Source organism: Gobio gobio, assembly GCF_949357685.1.
Source record: "Gobio gobio genome assembly, chromosome: 8".
Lineage (NCBI taxonomy): Eukaryota > Metazoa > Chordata > Actinopteri > Cypriniformes > Gobionidae > Gobio > Gobio gobio.
The window spans coordinates 24,035,491-24,055,742 of record NC_137114.1 but is presented as its reverse complement, the minus strand read 5'-3'; the positions used below and the strand labels follow the sequence as shown (position 1 = coordinate 24,055,742).

At 36.9% G+C, this 20,252-nt stretch overlaps 1 protein-coding gene and 1 long non-coding RNA gene across 3 annotated transcripts in view; both read right to left on the bottom strand.

The window, feature by feature from the left end:
- Positions 1 to 629: 629 nt before the first annotated feature.
- Positions 630 to 5,866, bottom strand: LOC307130738. Its single transcript, XR_013817080.1, has 4 exons — positions 5,702 to 5,866; positions 5,294 to 5,372; positions 2,146 to 3,200; positions 630 to 1,744 (listed from the first exon to the last, which is right to left on the bottom strand). It is a non-coding gene; the product is annotated as an uncharacterized lncRNA (long non-coding RNA).
- Positions 5,867 to 12,228: 6,362 nt separating this feature from the next.
- The window catches only part of bag6 (BCL2 associated athanogene 6), a 32,318-nt gene continuing 24,294 nt past the window's right edge, over positions 12,229 to 20,252 (bottom strand). Inside the window, exons 15-25 of one of the 2 annotated variants that reach the window (XM_079824528.1) lie at positions 18,563 to 18,818; positions 18,299 to 18,468; positions 17,263 to 17,316; positions 16,524 to 16,626; positions 16,293 to 16,417; positions 15,594 to 15,728; positions 14,965 to 15,018; positions 14,659 to 14,823; positions 14,284 to 14,391; positions 13,997 to 14,143; positions 12,229 to 13,021 (exon numbers count right to left, since the gene is read on the bottom strand). In XM_079824528.1, the coding sequence (XP_079680654.1) occupies positions 12,926 to 13,021; positions 13,997 to 14,143; positions 14,284 to 14,391; positions 14,659 to 14,823; positions 14,965 to 15,018; positions 15,594 to 15,728; positions 16,293 to 16,417; positions 16,524 to 16,626; positions 17,263 to 17,316; positions 18,299 to 18,468; positions 18,563 to 18,818 (1,413 nt within the window). In that variant the 3' untranslated portion in view covers positions 12,229 to 12,925. Of the gene's footprint in view, positions 13,022 to 13,996; positions 14,144 to 14,283; positions 14,392 to 14,658; positions 14,824 to 14,964; positions 15,019 to 15,593; positions 15,729 to 16,292; positions 16,418 to 16,523; positions 16,627 to 17,262; positions 17,317 to 18,298; positions 18,469 to 18,562; positions 18,843 to 20,252 lie in introns of both variants that reach the window. The other variant, XM_079824527.1, reaches the window with a different exon arrangement.

Sequence of the window (20,252 nt, the reverse complement as noted above, 5' to 3'; positions counted from 1 at the left end):
GCCTTCCCTGTTCAATTAATGGAAAAATTGTTGAAAGTTCCCCTGCCGATCGAAAGACTAACGCGAACAGGTCCGCTCGTCATGACGTCACGTACGCATCTTGAGTTTCTCTTTCAACATTCAACACTTTTCCACGGAAGGCGGTCGGGTGAAAGTTTACTTGATAAAGTTTTAAATATGAATATTTTTCTTACACAAACGCGTCGATTCGCTTCAGATGGCATTTATTAACACTCTGGAGCCACGTGGAGCACGTTATTTGACGGACAGATGCACTTTTTATGGACTTCAAAAACAGAGCAACTATGAATCAAATTCTAATGCTTGGATTAGCCTGCCCTGGACTTTTGTAATATAACTCTGAAAGAAGAATGTCATACTCATATACACCTCGGATGATTTGAGGGTGAGTAAATTATGGGCTAATTTTCATTTTTGGGTGAACTATCCCTTTAAGGCTGTTTTAAGAGAAGTTTCATAGTCAAATTAGACTGATCTAGCTGTTAAGGCCAGTCTTATCTATGGACTTTTTGAAGGCAATGAGCCAACTTAGTTATCTTCATATGTGATGGGCATTGGTTATGCTCATCTTTGCTCGCTCCTTTGAAGGCATCTTGAGTAAAACAGCTCTATATTTATATTTAACGAAGCACAAACAAAAGAACCTGATCTGGAAGCAATGCAAGCTGTTTTACACAATACAGATTAGTTGCTCATTATGACGGTTCAACAACCATTTTCTCTTGTACAACACCACAAAATCCATCATCCACTCTCTTCAAAAACTTCAGTTGGTCTCTGCTTAAACTGAGGCCCGAAGGATCTGCTATGAATATCTCAGAGCATTGTTCATCTATGATAAAGCCTGATGTCTCAATAAAATCGTTGAGCATCTTTTCAAAACTATCCAAAGCCTTGTTAGAATTAGAAAGATACACAAGGGCTGTGTCTTCGTCAACGACTGATTTTAGGGTTTCTCCTTGGACTTTAGGTCCCAGAGACCTGTTCTCGCAGTTAATGGAGTTGATCAGAGGAAGAAGGCAGATGCTTATTAGTAAAGGAGTCAGTGGACATCCCATCCTCAGACCTTGTGATCGGTGATCTGTCATCAACAACAGCTTCAACACGGATCTAAATCTGTCAGGTAAATTCACGGACTCTAAGCTATTAAACAGATAAGGCCACTTCAGTGCACCTGGATCTAGTTTTAGTGAGATAATCAGCACTGGGGTTTGATCACTGATGCAGTGTTGAACAGAAGTGTGTTGTTTACTTTGACCTGGATTTAAAATATGTTTAATAACGCCATTCAACCTCGCTGCCAGAATCAAAGCCAGAATTTTATGGTCCACATCAACTATTGTCATCGGACTGCAGTGATACTGAATATCATAGCTGTAGGTGTGATCGTGTTTGTCTTGGCCAAGCGATTCAAAAACTGTGTGTTTAATCGGCTTGAGGTCGAAGATTTGATTGAAAAATGCTTGTAAGAGGTCAGTGATTTTACAAGCATAATGCTTATAGAAATGTACTGTCAGTCCATCTTCTGTTAGACCTTCAGACTGAGGCAGGGACAGTACAGCAACCAGAATCTCTTTTCTCGAAACTGGTTCAGTTAGAACGGTTATCAGGATGGATTTTATGTCATCAAATCTTTCCGTTTGGTGTAAATGATTCAAGAAGTTCAGAAGACTCTGGGATGAAGTATTTGGCGTTTGAAGAACCTCAATGGATGATTCCGAACCTGGACACCCTAAAAAAAGAAATGCATGTTATATCATTTTACAATTTTACATCAATTTAAATCATTTTACATCCAAAATGAGAGGGAAAAGTGTGGAAGCTTGATTCCGCCACAGAATCATTTTTTTTTAAGTAATTGTGTAATCTCAAAATTAGATTATAAAGTCAGAATTGCGTGATATATTTATGAGTTTATATCTCGCAGTTCTGACTTTTTTCTCACAATTGTGAGTTTATATCTTGAGAAAAAAGTCCGAATTGCGAGATATAAACCCATAAATATATTATAACTCGCAATTACGACTTTATATCACGCAATTCTGAGATAAAAAGTCGCAATTATCTTTTAAAATGTTTTATTCCTGGGCAGAAACAAGCTTCCATAGAAAAGAGCCGATCTACCTCCTTGGTCCATGGGTTCAACCTCTCGAGGAAGTTCAATCGCATCTGAACATCTTGACAGTTTTAGGCGTCTTTGCAAAACTGTTGCCTCACATATAAGCCTGACCTTCACTCCTGGCCACAGGTATTCTTTCTTTCTGGTATTTATTTGTGAAATTTTCTTTATTGTGCTTGAGAGATGTTCCATACATGCTTTATCTTCAAGGAGACAAGAATCAAACTGCCATTTTGGTCCACGTGTCTGAATTTGAATGGACAGTGGGGCGTGATCAGAAAGGTACTCTTCTTTTTCTGTGTACATTGGTCTCTCGTGAATGTTACAAGCAGTTACACTTGATAAATTGGGGCTTTGCAAAAAGAAGTAGTCTTGTCTTGACTGACCTTTCCCATCAAAATATGTAAAGCTTTTTACCTCCGGGTAAAGACAACGCCAGACATCCACTAAGCTCAAGGTTTCCAAAAACATTTGGAGAGCATCGAAAGACTTTCGGTGACTTCGGTTTCGTAAATTTGATGTTTTGTCCAGGTTGGCATCCATGACTGTGTTAAAATCCCCACCGACCACCAGATACGCCGACGGAGGGATGTGGGTCGCAATTTGTGTGAACTCCGTAAACCTAATTTTTTCATCATTTGAGTTGTACACATTGATAAATACAAAATCATGCCCCCAAATTCGACATGAGATTATTATGAATCTTCCCTTTACGTCGCCATCTACATTGAAACCACCACACCCGAGGTTCTTTTTGAAGAGTACGGCCACCCCTCGTGAACTCCCTTTGAATACAGTGAATGCCGCCATGTTGTAATCACATTCTAAATCTTGAATTTTGACGCTCCCAGTTGAGTAGATTCTATCTGGACCCACATGAGTTTCCTGGAGAAAGACTACATCTGCCTTTAGAAGACTTAGATGTTGAAGAACCTCATTCCTTTTGCGGTTGAAACCGTTTACGTTCCATGAAAGAATCCTTAATATTTGCTGCTCATCATCACTGTCAGCCATCCTGACGTTCTGTGGATCAGTTTCATAAATTAATGGAATGGTGTACCTAAAACAACAACCGCAACAGAACATTTACCTTGCAAAATATTGATCGTTTTTTTTAGGCAAGTTTATTTATAGCACATGTGAAGGAAAATTTTATCATAGAAAAAAATTAATTTGAATCATTATGCATGCAAATTTATTGTTCACATATATCCATATATCAAAGACTATTATGCATGTGTGTTTCTGGAGTTCATAAAAGAATGTTATGTTTGTTATGCATGGGTTGAGTTCAAATCAGGAGATGGCTGAAGAGGCATGGTGACCTTAGAGGTCACTATGCACCTTAAAGTGGGTCCCATGACCCTAGGCCCTAGGGGGTTACTGTGCATCCAGATCTGATGGTCCATGTGTTAAAGAGAATGAAATATCGGGTTGTTTGTGAATATGCTTTAAACATTTACCATGTGTGGAAAACTACAGAGGAGACAGAAGTGCTGACCTTGAGGTCAGATATAAAGAGAGAACCGAAAGCTTAGTCTACAGGAATTATTCTGCAGACATTAATGATGACTGTATGACTGTCTGACTCTCCTTTGCAAAGGAAATCAACCATTTATTGAAATTTGAAAAATGTCACTTATTCAGTAATATTGAAAATTTGCCACTACACACATTTCATACACAATGGTCATTCAAAGTGCTTTACATAGAAAAGGAATTTAAATTATCAAAAAATATGCACAAAAAAAAATATCTTGCATAATAAATAATAATCTTATTTAACTAAAGGTCAAAATACTATTTCTAATCACTAAATTCAGGTAGGTCAAATTACTGCACTGCATAAGCTATTGCATACAAAATATATTTACATTTAGTTAAGTCCTGAAATATCAGCTCAATTAAAAAGTAAAAACCTTTTGAATGTGATGATCAAATTGTACTTATTTTGTCTTCTGTGAAACACACACACAATGTATATAGCAGGGACGTGCAGAGAGTTCTTCAGGGGCAGGGGCTCAAATGTTAAAAATGGGGCAATATGTAAAAACGAAATAAATATTATAATAATTGTGTGTGTGTGTGTGTGTGTGTGTGTGTGTGTGTGTGTGTGTGTGTGTGTGTGTGTGTGTGTGTGTGTGTGTGTGTGTGTGTGTGTGTGTGTGTGTGTGTGTGTGTGTGTGTGTGTGTGTGTGTGTGTGTGTGTGTGTGAAAAGTTTGGAAACTATTTTTTGTTTTTGCAAGAAGTCTCTTATGCTCATCAAGCCTGCATTTATTTAATACATTTTTTTGAAAAAAAAAAAAAAACAGCCTAATTATTACATTATGTTCTTTTTAACTTTTTATTAATCAAAGAATCTTGAAATCTTCAACCTTGAGTATCACTTCACTGCTCACTTCACATCGCACAATGGAATTTGAACTTGTTCTGCCAGATCACGATTGGTTGGTGTATTATACATGACAAACGGGCATTGATGAATTATGTAATATTTTAGAATATATAATATATATATTATTGATTAAATCGAAATTAGCTTTGATTATTGATGAAAAAAAATGTTTGGTTTACTTCCCCCCCCCCGTAAGGCCACACACTCTCTGAAAGAACCATATGGCTAAAGAGCCGTTTCCGAGCAGTGGGAAATCAGCCAGTCAATCAAAACGCACGCAACCCATAGCAACGCGTTATGGCAACGCCATACCATATCAGACCGACTGATATATGTATAAAAAAAAAAATAAAAAAAAATGGTCCGACTTTTGAGCCGTTCGCTACTATTGTACATTGTCATGTTATAATCTAATTGATTTTGTTTTATTGACCACGATATTATCATTGATATTTGTCTGAGAGGGGCACTTTTGACTCATTTTGAAAAAGGGCAGGGGAGCACCCAAATGTGCAATATATATACAAAACTGGTATATAATTATGTAATATTTCAGGACTTAACTGAATGTAAATATCTGTGTGTGTGTGTGTGTGTGTGTGTGTGTGTGTGTGTGTGTGTGTATATATAGCCCCTATAAATTACTGTGAAACTTTACAAATTGTTTTGTAAATTTGAAGGTAACTACAAAAACCTTGCCGTGAAAAAAAAACACAATAAATATAAATATTATTAATTAAATTTTAAAAACGCTTACCACTTCGAAGTAGCATCCTACATTTGTCAGAGATGTTACACTGCAAGAACATGGATCAGCGTTGCATATACCTCTTCCTCTTATAACACACATGCAAATAAACATTATTACATCATTACATCATCAAATTTTAACAGTTCATGATTGGAAGTCCTATTTCTCACTGGACTGTCTCCTGTTCTCGGACAATAAACATTTCCTCCTTTAGAACTTCTTTATATCAGTTTTTTTGGTTATGATAAAAGATCAAATCTGAATGAACCGAGTTAGAATTCTTTTGCACTTACATTGAGTATTTGAATGTCAAAGTAGATATGCCAAGAGTTTTATGCAAATGGCCTGTCAGTTTGTTCCTTCACAATATATAATGGCAGACTTCCCAACAAAGCAATACCAAAATGCACCTACCTGCATTTTCTCCTGGACTTCAGGTCCCAGAAGCCTGAAGGACAGACGCTCATTAGTGAATACCTCCCTTTAAGACCACAGACAAATTAAATGACATTACCCCATTACCAGTAGCCAGACTATTTATTTACTGTATACCTGGCAGGCAAGTCCACCGACTTCTATACACCTGGATCTACAGGAAGTGTCAGCAGTGGGAGTGACCAGATGACACGCAGAAGAGGTATGTTTCAATCTGAAAACATTTGAAAAAGGTAATGATTTTTTTTTGTCCTGTGCATTGGCAGATTCTGTCATGAAGATAAATTCCTTGTATTGTATATGCAAGTATACCTAGCAATACAGCTCATTACCATTCTGAGATTATATGATTTTATATTAGAAACCATTCATATTCCATCTAACATATGAATTGGCAGTCATATATTTAGGCTTTTATTTACATTTAAACAATACTCTACACACGTCACATATGGTAAACACAGAAGCTCATGAATCAGTGTTTCAGGGGCCTATACCATGAAGCCGGTTTAGCTCAATAGTATCCAGCTGGCTTTTAGCAGTGTTCATCTCCATAGTAACTCACTCTCCGTGGCTAACCTGCTCCAGGGCAGGTTATGTTCTGGATAAGAGATCTCAAACTGAAATTGGACCAATCAGCTGGGAGCACACCTGATGCAATAAAGTCACTCGCCCTTTTTCTACTCCATGTCACTACATAGCAAATTGCTTTTAAAGACTAAAGCATCTGGCTTTGAACAATGCTTATTTATAATAATAATAATACTTTTGAATGATTTAGATATCATTTATGTAATTATTATAGCCTTAATCAATTACACATGTATAATTTTACTTAATAAATCATTAATAGGCCCTTTGTGAAAATGAATATAAATAGCCTATATAAAGGTCATACAAATAAGCTTTAAAATCAATAAATAAAGCTGCAGAAGAGAGAAATGTATCTCGCTGCTTCTCTCGTGAGAAGTGAATCTCAGTTTCACTGATCCACAGCGTGTGATTGGCTGTTCACTGCTGATGTCACAGCTAAACTCAGGATCAAAGCCTGAATTGACAGAGACAGTTGATGATCAGCTTCATGGGCATCCAATGACACTTACATTCAATCATTTACATTGTGTCTGTGCAGTGCATGTGTATTTGCGCATTATTTGTATGAATAGTTTGTGGCCTTATTTAAGTTGAGCAGCAATATTGTTTTGGTTAAAGGACAAGCATAAGAGTTAAAGCATAAAGGACACTCCATAAATGTTCCTAGCGAGTGGTGAAAAGTGATCACTCTGCAAATATAATTTTAGAATTTGTGACATACAAGTAGGATCCAGTGAATTACCCACACCATTTATTTGGGGGAATGTTCAACAAACATACATTAGGTAACAGGTATTGAAGCAAACAAATTGATAAACAAAAGGGAAAAAAAACAAAACAACAGGACAAATGCACTATACACGCATGCAGGACAGCTGTATTTGCCAGCTGTTGAAGGTCTGCCCACACAGTCCCAATGGTACCACCTTCCACATTCTGTACATTCGATCTAAAGGAGGAAGAACACACAATAGAATAAGTTACATGTCAATGAAGTGTGTGTTTTGCAATGTATACGTGTAAAATGTTCTTACCCATTGGTCAGTTTGGCCTTCTTATGTATGTTTTTTTTCCACATGAACGACAGAGCTGTGAAAGGTCATCTATAATATGTAGAGGGAGTCATATCTTAGCCAGAAAAAAACATTATAAATATAAAAGGTACTCTAGGTCAGTGTTTCCCAACCACGATCCTGGAGGCACACCAACACTGCACATTTTGCATGTGTCCCTAATCAGACACACCTGATTCAAATGATCATCTTATTAGTGGAGACTCAAACACCTGAAAAGGGCATGGCAGACAAAGGAGACATGCAAAATGTGCAGTGTTGGTGTGCCTCCAGGAGCGTGGTTGGGAACCACTGCTCTAGGCTATCAAAATGTAAAGGATTCTTTCTCACCAGTTTCTCTTAAAAGCCTTTTTGCAATTTCCATGCAGATTAATACGATGCCTTCCTCAATTTAAGAAAATGTTATTTCTCCCTCCATAAGAAGAAGCTCTGCAAGCTGATGTAAGCATGAATGCATGAATTATGTTTTATCAATAGACACTGTAAAATTCATAGAAATACATATACTTCACAAACAAATGGACCACAGGATGAGGAATCCTGTTGGGTAGGATGCACAACTGAGTGGCATCCCCACCTTGAAATATTCAGACCTTTCATCCTAAGGAAAGATCTATTAAATAGAAGTTTGTGTGAGTGTATTGATCATTAAGCCACAATAATACATTATAATAAGATACGTCACCGTTTTAAGAAGCTTTGCATACTTGTAACTTCCTTTATTCTCTTATCTGTTCTCTTATCAACTCTTCTTCTTATATCAACTCTAAAGCTGGAATTGCACCTATGCTGCATCCAAAATCACATACTTCCCCACTATATAGTAGTGACAAAAGTAGAATGTCCAATTTCACAGTACTTACAAAAATAGATAAGCAAAAAGTACCTATGACAAACATTAACTGTCAATTAGATAATTACTCTTAAAGGGATAGTTCACCCAAAAATGAAAATCAGCCCATAATTTTCTCACCCTCAAGTCATCCGTGGTGTATATGACATTCTTCTTTCAGACTAATTAAATCTGAGTTATATTAAAAATGTTCTGGTTAATTCAAGCATTATAATAGCAGTAATAGCAAATCGATTCGCGTTTGTGTAAGAAAAATATCCATATTTAAAAATACATTTCATTTTTTTCTATGGCTCTGCATCAGCCGTCCCCGCGCCATCACTTCCAGTGAATAAGGTCAAAATACATGCAAAATACCGGCGCTATCATAGATATATCGGTCGAATGAGGCATCTAAATATATATATCTTTGATCTCGCCAGTATTTTGACCTTATTCGCCAGAAGTTATGCCGCTGGGAATACTAGATGACATTCGTCTGATATGAGGTAAAAAAAATAACAAATACTGTTCGGTTTCTCACAGAAACCGATCGTTTGGTGTCTTAAGACATCAGTGTGTCGCCGCGAGCCGCAGGGTTTAATAAGGATTCGTATGTCTGTGTGTTTTTACTCTCATACTCTAAAATATCCCCATTGACATGCATTATACGACTATCACACCGCAACGGTTGGAGTTAGAATTAGAAATCTTCATTTGTGTTCTACTGAAGAAACAAAGACACCTACATCTTGGATGCCCTGGGGGTAAGCAGATAAACAATTTCATTTTTGGGTGAACTATCCCTTTAAGTCTCATTACCATGTATTCATGCATCTACTTTCTTTGTCAGTTTAAAATGTTACTTACTATAAACGTCCAATGGTTGTCATGGACACAAACAGCCCCGAAAAGAACATCATAACTGGTAGGATCAAGCTACAAACAATACAATAGCATTTTAAAAAGTGCTGTCACAATACAAAAATACTGAAATGAGAGTCAATGTTTAAACATTCAGGACTAAAGTCTATTACACATTAAAACGTGTTTAATATTTGTAATTTTATACATACAACTATGGGATTGTACGCCGCCTTCTTTATTGATTTTTTTCCTTGCCTGACACTGAGCTATCTGAAAAAGAGGTGGGCCATGACCGTTTTAATTGAGTTAGTGTAGTAAAAACGAATGTTTTTTTTTTTTTAACAATTAACTTACCCACTTGCGGATGTCCTGTTCCATGCCAGGCCAGTAAAATCTAAGAATTATGGCATTGTGTGTTTTCTCCACTCCACAATGTCCACCAAGTGGACCTGCATGAAATTCCATAAATACAGTACATTGTGCGCCTCCTCAGGTGAGAGAACAACCTTAGCCAAATGCCGACTCCTGCAGATGTAATGCAGCTCTCCATCTAATGTAATCATGTTATATTAGTAAATACAGGTCACAATTGTATTACTTTTTTAAAGTGAGACCAACTTAACACACCATTACCTTTCATTGTGAAATTTTCACATCTTCTCTTTATGTAGGCTAATAGCGCTCCTTTCTTGAGCAGCTATCAGGATATTTGTTATCCTGCAAAAAATTTTTTATTTCTTTGACTTTATTCGCATCCATTCACGGTGACAGTATATGGCCTAACACCAAAGACACCAGTTATAACAATGACACTTAATTTATAGACCTTTTCATCTGTTCCAAATTGCTAGCAGACATGAAAGCACATGATGTGCTGAATTAGGAAAGATAATTATGCTAATGAGATTGGTGCCAGGCTAATGAAAAGAACTGGCATAATTCCAATTTATATAACATAAAAAGAGGCCCACACCCATTCAATTTGTTTCATAAACTGATAGACCAGTGTGTCATATTTACTAGTTAAAGAGGTCAGCAAAATGTAAACAAATCATTTTCTATTCTAATTGTTGTTTTAAAGAGGGGCATGTTATGTGAGGTCAGGTGACAAAAGATTAGAGGTAAGTGATGTATGTAAATATTAGCCACCGATTGTAATAATTCATCATCACTATATCGTATGTTCTGCTTATTTCTGTAATGAAATTTGTGGTTGCCACTCAAGAGTTTTCCATAGAACTTTAATACAAAAGACAGTGGAAGCTGTAAAAAGAATCTAGAAGCCGGTAAGAAACAGCATTGTTGGCTGTCAGTCAGTCAGTCAATTGGCTGATGATACTATCCTTTTCCTAAAAAATTCAGACCAGATTCCCTTGGCTCTTAATACTATTAAAACGTTCTCCAATGCATCTGGGCTTCATCTCAATGTGCTCAAATGTGGATTAACGCCAATCAAAACAATTCTCGGTTTCCAGTATATATAATATCCAAGTCAAAGAGACAAAAAAAACTACCTTAGAATAGTAATTTAGGTGTGATTTCAACTTTTTGCTCATCATAGAGAAAGCTAAAAAAAAAAAATTAATCAGTGGCTCCAGAGATTTATCTTTAAAAGGAAGGATTCTTCTCTCCAACGCAGAAATGTGTAAAAAGATTGATCAACTGCCATGTAATTTTGTATGGAAAATAAGAGTCATTATATCAAAAAATCTGTTCTGTCCAACAGTTTCAGTAACGGTGGTCTTAACTTTGTTGATTTTGCAACGTTACTTTTAAAATCAACTGGTTGAGGAATTACTTGAGCAATCCATTCAGTATTTGGAATATTATACCGGACTATAATAATGTGTAACTTGAGCACATTTTTCTTAAGATGTCCCTTTAGCCACGTTGTACTGTATACCTGGCAGGCAAGTCCACCGACTTCTATACACCTGGATCTACAGGAAGCGTCATCAGTGGGAGTGACTAGATGACATGCAGGAGAGGTATGTTTATGTGTCTATTCATTCAGAAAACAATTGAAAACAAGGTAATGATTGTTTTTGTCCTGTGCATTGGCAGATTCTGTCATGAAGACAAATTCCTTGTATTGTATATGCAAGTATACCTAGCAATACAGCTCATTACCATTCTGAGATTATATGATTTTATATTAGAAACCATTCATATTCCATCTAACATATGAATTGGCAGTCATATATTTAGGCTTTTATTTACATTTAAACAATACTCTACACACGTCACATATGGTCAACACAGAAGCTCATGAATCAGTGTTTCAGATCTTGTGTTTACCAAATGTATACACATAAATAAAAGCCTAAATTGAATCCGTTCATAAATCACAAAGCGATTGGTTAACTTTATTTTAGGGTTCAATTCTCGCTATTAACTAGTTGCTTATTAGAATGCATATTACTAGAATATCGGCTGTTTATTAGAACTTATAAAGCACATATTAATGTATGACATTATTCTACATCCCGTAATCCTACCCAATACCTAAACCCTACAAAAACTACCTTACTAACTAATAAGCAGTAAATAAGAGTTTGAGGCAAAAGTCATAGTTAAAGGGGCTATATGCAACTTTTTCCCCAAAATAAACGTAACAATAGCCTTTTTATTTTACCATTTATGACTCAAACATCTCCTGATGAGCATACTGACACCTTGTCCGCTCACAGTGGGTGCACCTATAAGCCTGTATCCTATTTTTCCTATTTTCTGGCGGGTCGTCTTTTCCCGCGCTGTCTGCGGATGTGACGTCACCACCGCTGCGAGAGCGAGCAGAAAATGAGAGCAGTTCTGTTTTTTGGCCACAGGTGTCAGTCGCGAGTTGAAATTTCAGAAAAACGCATATAGCCCCTTTAATAGTGATATAGTTCCTCATACTAAAGTGTTACCAGCGATGGCATCTCTTCAGAAGACTACGATTAAACCACTTCATTCATATGGATTCACTACGAATTTATAACCTTTTTGGATCTTTATTTTTGGTTGCCTGGACTTTCAACGAAGGGAAAGAAACCCCTGAGGTTTCATAAAAAATATCTCATGGGATGAGGGTGAGTAAATTATAGAATTTTCATTTTTTTAACTATCCCTTTAAGTATCCATAAGCAATCCAAAGTTTAGAAATGTTCACTTTTATGAAGCATAATAAAGAATAGTTTTGTTTCGGTACATTTTATTCAAAGTTCAACCTTGAATGGCTTTAAATTTGATTAAACTCATAAAAAAATGCATGTGATTTTACTCACAAAAGACCATATAACGCATATGCTGCACTAAACTGGTGCAAAATTGTTTAATCTTAAGCATTTTACATTCATGGCTCCAAATTACATAGTTCTTATTGTTTTTTTGCAGTGTACCATATATAAAGCCATAGCAGAGTCATGGGAGAACTGAAAGGCAAGGCATAATGCTATATAATCAATAAAGCTTTAAACAACAGCATCATTGCAAGAATGTAGCTTTCTACATTTTCGGTTCTGTCCTTCTGTTATCGTGTATTTCCTCTGGATTCAGTTACAATACTATTATATTTATCGGACCGAATCATAAAAACAACATTTCTGAAACATCATGCAGGCAGGCTCTTTACACGCATGTGCCTGTGTTGACAAGGAAGAGACGATCATCAGATGTTCAGTGTGCGTGGACTACACGCAACACCGCCGGCCACACATGACCAATACATACAATAAAAAGGTATCGATAGAAACGGGAGTGAAGTCGTCTGACAACACATAACTGTGCAAATAAAACATACACCCCGCATAAGGAACTGAGCTGAGGTGGACACAAGTAAGCTGGCAGGTACAAAAGTTATGAGTCCGGAGAAAAGACTTGATGCGTGTTAGGAAACCGCCTGGAATTGTAATCTGGGTCCTCCTTTACTCGTTTTTTGATGTCGGTTTTCAGCTGATAAAAAGAAGAGATTATATCAGTGGGTTGTTTCATACAGTATAGTTGTGTATATATATATATATATATATATATATATACACACACACACACTTTTTATTCAGCAAAGAAACATTAAATTGATCAATGGCGAAAGTAAAGACAGTTATAATGTTACAAAAGAGTTCAATTTCAAACAAATGCTGTTCTTTTGAACTTTCTAGTCATCAAAGAATCCAGCGGCAATTGAGCAGCACAGTAAAATGTTACCAATAAATCGGTATTTTAAAATGATTTCTGAAGGATCATGTGACAATGAAGACTAGAGTAATGGCAAATTTAAGCTTCGATATGACAGGAATAAATTACATTTGAAATATATTTAAATAGAAAAGTTATTGTAATACATGCAGCTTTGGTAAGCATAAAAGACTTTAAAAACTCAAACCTTTGAATGGTAGTATAATTATGATAATTATTCAGGCAAAAATCTACTTCAGTTCAAAGCTTTCATGCTGTATATTTTTACTGTTTACATGCATTACCGTTAAACAAATTCTAGAAATTAATATTGGGTCACTTTTATTTTTTTATTTAATAACATTTATATTAATGTAATTAAATATTGAATTATTTTCATTTAAATATTGATTTTTAATATTGTTTGTTTCTAGAAATGCCCCATGTTTTACGTATGTTACGGATATGTTTATAGTTAATTACTACTGAAAAATAAATGGTATTAAGATATACAAATATATGTATTATATGTATTTTTTTACATTCTATTTTAATTATACCACCTTGTCCTTCAATTCAAATTTGAAAGGCAATTTTACTTCCTGCTTGCTGCCTTTATTCAATCTGAATGTTTCACAATCCTGACATACATTCAACATTTAGAAACAGCTCAGCACACTGTGTATAAGCATGTCTTCATAGAAAAAGTCTAAATTACAAGGCATAATAGGAAAATCTTTTCACACAAGGTACCTGTTCACTGTACTCTTCCTGAAGCTCTGGTTTTTCTAAATCCTCCTGTAGAGCGTTGGGAGCTGTGACAGGCGTTACACCGGCTGATTTAGCAGCTTGACTCACTGCCTCAGAGAGTGAGAGTTTGGGTCCATCGCTCTTTACCATCTAGGAGACACACAATGTGATGCTTCAGGAGTGGCAAGGGTGAAACATTGCAGTATTACGGCAAACCAGTATAAATGAACAGAAAACTAAAACGCATGATCTCATTTTTAACATGTAACTGCATGAAACTGAATGATTACCTTCCTGCGCTTTGCTGGCATCCCATACAGATATGCATCAGAGAGAGGAGGCTGGGCCTTAATCTTCCTCTGACTGATCTGATCGTGTCTGATAATAGGAACCCACTCCTGCAAACAATACAGCTCATCAAGCCCACACTCACAACAAAATTCTCACTTTCCATGATCTGAACGGCAAGATGCTAATAACAAATGGTACACAAAGATCATACGCCTTGAAGGAATGTGCTCACGATCAAAGGTGCTCATTTAATACCCGCAATAACAACAAAAATTAATCAAATGATAGGATAAACTATAACAAAGGAGGGCTTTTCTGTTGTAGAAATGTGATCGGTTTTGATTTAAGATACTAGATGTGTGGAAATTTCTCACAGGAGGCAACGCAGCTGCCCAAGCTTCAGCATCTCTTCTTGAGTCCTCCCCTCCAACAGCTCCCTCACTCTCCCTAGCTGGAACTCCCACTGCTCCAGCTTCCTGGGAGGAGGCCAGAGCTTCTTCCGCTGTAGTAGCAGGTGTTGGAGAGAGACTGTCCCCCATCTGAACAATGTATGGGAGAGGTTACAGGTAAGACCACAGAGTAACACCCAGGACCAAGTACGTCGTACATGTTAAGTCTTCAACGTCCAAAGAGTTGCATTTCAACCTAAATCTGTTAATCAGCTTTCTATAGTTATATACCTCTACGTTCTGAGGCTCGGGATCCTGTGTGGGCCTCTCTACCGATTCTTCACTCTGTAAGAGATATACATATGAATTCTCAAAGTCAACATGAAACACCCTTCGAAACCCACATAACTTCCTTCGACTTGTGTTCACATCCTCGTAGAACTCAATTACAATTCGTAAACTTGTAATCTTCAACTTGCACCCTGTGACCGCTGTACCACCTGACCACTCCCGATTAATTTTGACTGTATTACTATCATAACCTTTATGTCAACATTAACTACTGAAATATTTTTATAATAATAATTTGTTACTTTTATATAGCGCTTTTCTGGGTACTCAAAGCGCTTTACACATGGAAGGGGAGAGTCTCCTCAACCACCACCAATCACACCATGAAAGGTTGCATTACCTGCTCCAGAAGCCTAAAACAATGCCTAAATAGAATGTGCAGGACACGTTCTAACCTACATGAAATATGTCGAATAATGACTTTCAATAACAATTTTAAATCATAAACTAAAATACAGTTTAAACTTTGAAACACCCCTTTGTGCAAACATCAAGCTCTACACTAACCAACCATCACAACTGGCAGCATTTGGTCTGGAAATATGCCATGGGAATGTGCAGAATCAAACCTGTGTGTGGATGACGTAATGGGTGATCTGCTCCTCTGTGATGGGGATGTGCTCCAGTATCACTTGCAGCCTCATTGTCATCATACTGGTTAACCAGTTCACCAGGCTAGGGTTTACCTCAGCAGACATCGTCCTCTGATAGAGGAGACATGCAAGCTCACATTAGGGATTCATTCAAAGTACCTGCACATAATTCATGTTTTATATAGATTCAGGTATAGATAACCAAAACACATTTTGACCATTTGATCTGCTGAGGTTTAAGTAAAAAAAAAAAATTCAACAATTGCAGTCACAAAGAGCAATTTATAACCGATTTTAGTGAAAAACATAAATAGAATAGAAAAAGTGTTGAGTAAATTCCCTTTCCAGGACCGCAAAATCAATGTTAATATTTGATGTGCGTTACATTTCAACTATTTAAAGCAATTTCTTTCAATAACTCATTTTTAGGTCTTCCATGACTGCAAAACCCTGCGTCTGCAAAATCTCACGCGTCTAACCCCTAACGCCTTTATCAAAACGGTTTCCTGCATAAACGCAAATAAATCAAGTTTCCTGCACAAATGCAAGCCCCCGCCAACATGGAAATATCTCCTCCACAATTTTCTTTATACGGCATGAAGGTCGTAGGATGAACAATAAAAGAATAAACAAGACGAAGAGGGTGTAGGAATCAGATATGTTTTGGGTACTAACAATGCGGTGGTTGATGACGGAGGTAAGAGCATTTTGTTCTCCATTCAGACAATAGAGGTTAAGGGCCAGACACTCAAAGAGAGCACGGTTACACAGCTGCAGGAGTCGGGGTCCAAATGTTTGATCTGAGGAAATAAAAAAAACATTTACAGTATTTAAAATGTATGCATGCGTTTATGAATCTAATTAGAGACTGATTTCATCTCAAAATGCCTCTTCATCTAGACATACCATTGCAATGCAAAATGTGGGTGGCTATGCCTGAAAGTTGCTGTCTGAGAAAAGCCCGGTTCGTCTGGGTAATATCCACCCCATCACGGACTGCCACGGTTGACTAGATGGAATGGACAGGAAGTAAACACCTCAAATTTGCAAAACTTGTTTTCATTTCCTCTAAGCAAAGCGACATCATTTTTCTATGCTTTCAATTTGTACAGACAATCAATTTCATCTAAGTTTGTAAAAAGCACATATCGTGTTTGCAGTAATTCCCTCACAATGGAAGTCTAGACATAGTTCAACTTGTATTTTCATAAAGCGCTATGAGTTATTTGGTACCAACCTAATACTGTCAATACCAGTCATCTTCAGTCACATGATTCTTCAGAATTCATTATAATATTCTGCTTTGGTACTAAAAAAACATCATCAATGTGCTGCTCTATTTTTTCTGGAAACCATGACATCGTATTTTCAGAATACTTTAATGAATAGAAAGTTAAATTCCTTGGAGAATTAAAGTATTAATTTCTTCCAAAAATAAAAAATATTGAGTTACTGACCTCAAACATTTGAACGGTAGTGTATAGGAGGTAGATTAAGGAGGGTAAACAGACTTCCACTGTAACAACATCTATGCTTGTTACAAACTGAGTGATCGGTGAAATGTATTTTCTGTAGTAATTGACTGTTACAGATGATTATAATAGCTTGTTTTTAAAGAGTCAAGAATGGATCCAGAGATTCTTACAAAACTTTCTGTGATGTATTCCTCAAGTTCAGCAATTAAGTCATCAGCAGCTGCCTATAAAAACAGAATGGAAAATAAAAAAGATGATGAAGTGAGAGATGGAAAGGAAAACAGAAGGCGGGGTGTACAGGAGAGGACAAAAAATGCAAAACTGACCAACTACAGACAAATAAGGGTATAACATAAGAGACAGGGTGTGACACTGGACTTCCAGATACTGTCTACAAATCATTTTGACATGTTTGGGTATTTGAGATAGTTTCATAAGGTTATTTGTGTGCATTTTTAGCCTGCAAATCAATTTTTCACTTCTGCTTTTTGAATTACCTTTAAAGTAAATCGCACTGTTAAACATTTTTCAAGAATACTGTATTATGGTTATTATTAATATATAAAAAAATAACTGCAAAAATAATTTACATTCACCTTTATACAAATACTTAAACTATTTCAAAATGCAATTAGGACTGGGAAATGTATAGATGGGGATTTAAATTCTGCAACAATTCTATGGAAGCAAATTGCGTGCATGCTGAAAGATAAACAATGCTCTGTGTACAACGTCTGAATGCTGTCTGTGATAACATCTTGTCTGCATAGCATAGGTTATCTTGTTCCATAACATTGTATATAAATATTTGTGTTCCTGTGTTTGTGTTTTATCCATCATGGTAAGTTACCTGTAACAGACAAGGTAAAATGGAAAACCGCTAGCACAGCAAACTACAGTGACTTCCTGGTTTGCATTTCATTTTGGTTAAAGTAAAACCATGGGATATTCAGGATGTTAAATTAGGAAACTCCAAAGGAGACGTTATGTTTTTTGGTCGGTTATTTTTTGTGTGTTAGTAGTCATTCTAAATATTTTGGACTGTGTCCCTTAACAAACCAATTTTATGTTTTGGAGTCTCAACTGATGATCTGATGAGTCACATCCGGTGTGTTTAATTAAGGAGGCATACAAATTGGACAGGTTTTGAGGGTTTTCTAAGATCAGTGAACCAGGGCAGCTTGACACTGCCAAAAGACAACTTACAGTGATATTGGCCTCTGTGGGCTCACGGCCTTGCAGGAAATGCTCAATGAAGAACTGGGCGAGTTGGGGCTGGATACGACCCAGTGGCTGGTGCTGCCCATGGAGCAACAACACCATGTCCACCATGGAGAAGTTCTGACACACCAAAGCCAGAAGATCACCGAAGAAACCTAAACACATACCCAGATTCCTTAGTTGTCCTCATTCAGCTGGCACAAAATGAAAATAAACTAAAAGAAAAGGCATCAAGCCCAAGGAGCTTACCCATAGCATCTCCAGTACCAGGGGTAAAGATGTTACTAGTTTGGGAGAGTCTCTGGATGAACTGAGCGATGCTCTCGGTTTCATTTTGAGGGGTACCTAGAGAGCCCATCATTGTGGACAGGACGCCCTGCACTATCCCAGTAAAGAGCTCAGGGTTCAGGCCTTCACCGGCTGCGGTGGCCCCAGGAGCGGTGGCTGCGTTTGGTGGGGCTGTGGGAGCAGTGGGTGTCGTGGTGGGAGGCTGTCCCGCGGGAGGCTGAGAGAAAAGTGTTTGGGAAGCCTGATGAAAGAGATGCATAAAACTGTCTTATACAGACCAGCATGCATTACAAAAAAATGGCAGAAACATAGCGTTCTGAATAAAACAGCAAATAAGAGCCTCATGATGTATGATCAAGATAACTGGTCCATGCACTCAGTTTTTGTCAGTTTTGGTAGGGCTGCATGATACATCGGAATAAAATGGATTTGGCAATAAGGTGATTATCAAATCACAAATTAATATGTGATGCATGTTTCAGGAGTAAAGCACGGCGCTGTGTTCGTTTACTCCCTTTCAGCTAATGATACACTTTTTCAGTGTCTCAGGCCTGATTCATTTACTGTGAACTGAGCTGCTCTCAGGTCCTAAAAACAAACTCTGCTACTGCTCTGACCACTGTATCATGAGTTGAAAATGTGTAAACGAACACAGCACACACTACTTCATTCTGAAACACAGATAACCACAAAAATTAAATATTGATGGTTTAACGTTTGAAAAGGAAGAATTAGTATTGTAATTTTACATTAAAAAATGTATAAAATACTTAAGTACAATATTTAAAAAAATAATAAAGTAAAATTATTTACCAATTTACCAATTATATTGTTTAGTACTTTTATTTATTAATGATCACAATAAAATCATAAAAGACCTTTATCACAGCGGAATTGATTACCGGAAGTGCTCATCGAGGCAGTGTATCTAATGATTCTTCCAGTTATGTTTATATTTTCAATGTGCTGTAATCACCTGGTTGAATAAATGCCTCTCATAATGAGCATTCACAGGATGATTTCAAAATCCGGACATTTTCAGAGACAGGAGAATAGATATTCTGACTATTTACGGTGCACAGAATTTTCCAAACTCAACGGAACTTGTAGTTTTAATCCAACATAAGCCATTCTGAGAAACCCGTGGCTCGTAAACATACATGATTATTTGTATTGACATTATCTAAATAGTGACCGCGGTGTGTGTGAGACCTGATGAATAGGATCTGAATTAGGAGTGTCGTAATATACTGGTATTGACGATAACCATGATATTCAAAGCACGAAATATCGGCATCGTGTTAATTTAGGGTGTGGCAATATACCAGTATTGGCGATAAGCACAATATTTAAAATGAACAGGACTGGTATGATAACATGATGCGTAAAAACTCCGGTGTCCCGAGTCTGACTGTAGCCGTGTTTTTTCCTCCCTCTCTATTACACACTGTTGCAGCCATAAAAATGGTTCAGCTTTCTTTGTAATGTCAAATTTTTAATATTTCGTTTCGTTTCTTTATTTAATTTAGAAAAAAATCTTTGGGGCAATTTCTGTTGGTTAAATTAAAGTTTTTGTTTTTTTCCTAATGACCACGCGGCCAGCGGCCGACAGTGAGTTAACCGCATGTTTGATCAATTTATCCTCTCAAAG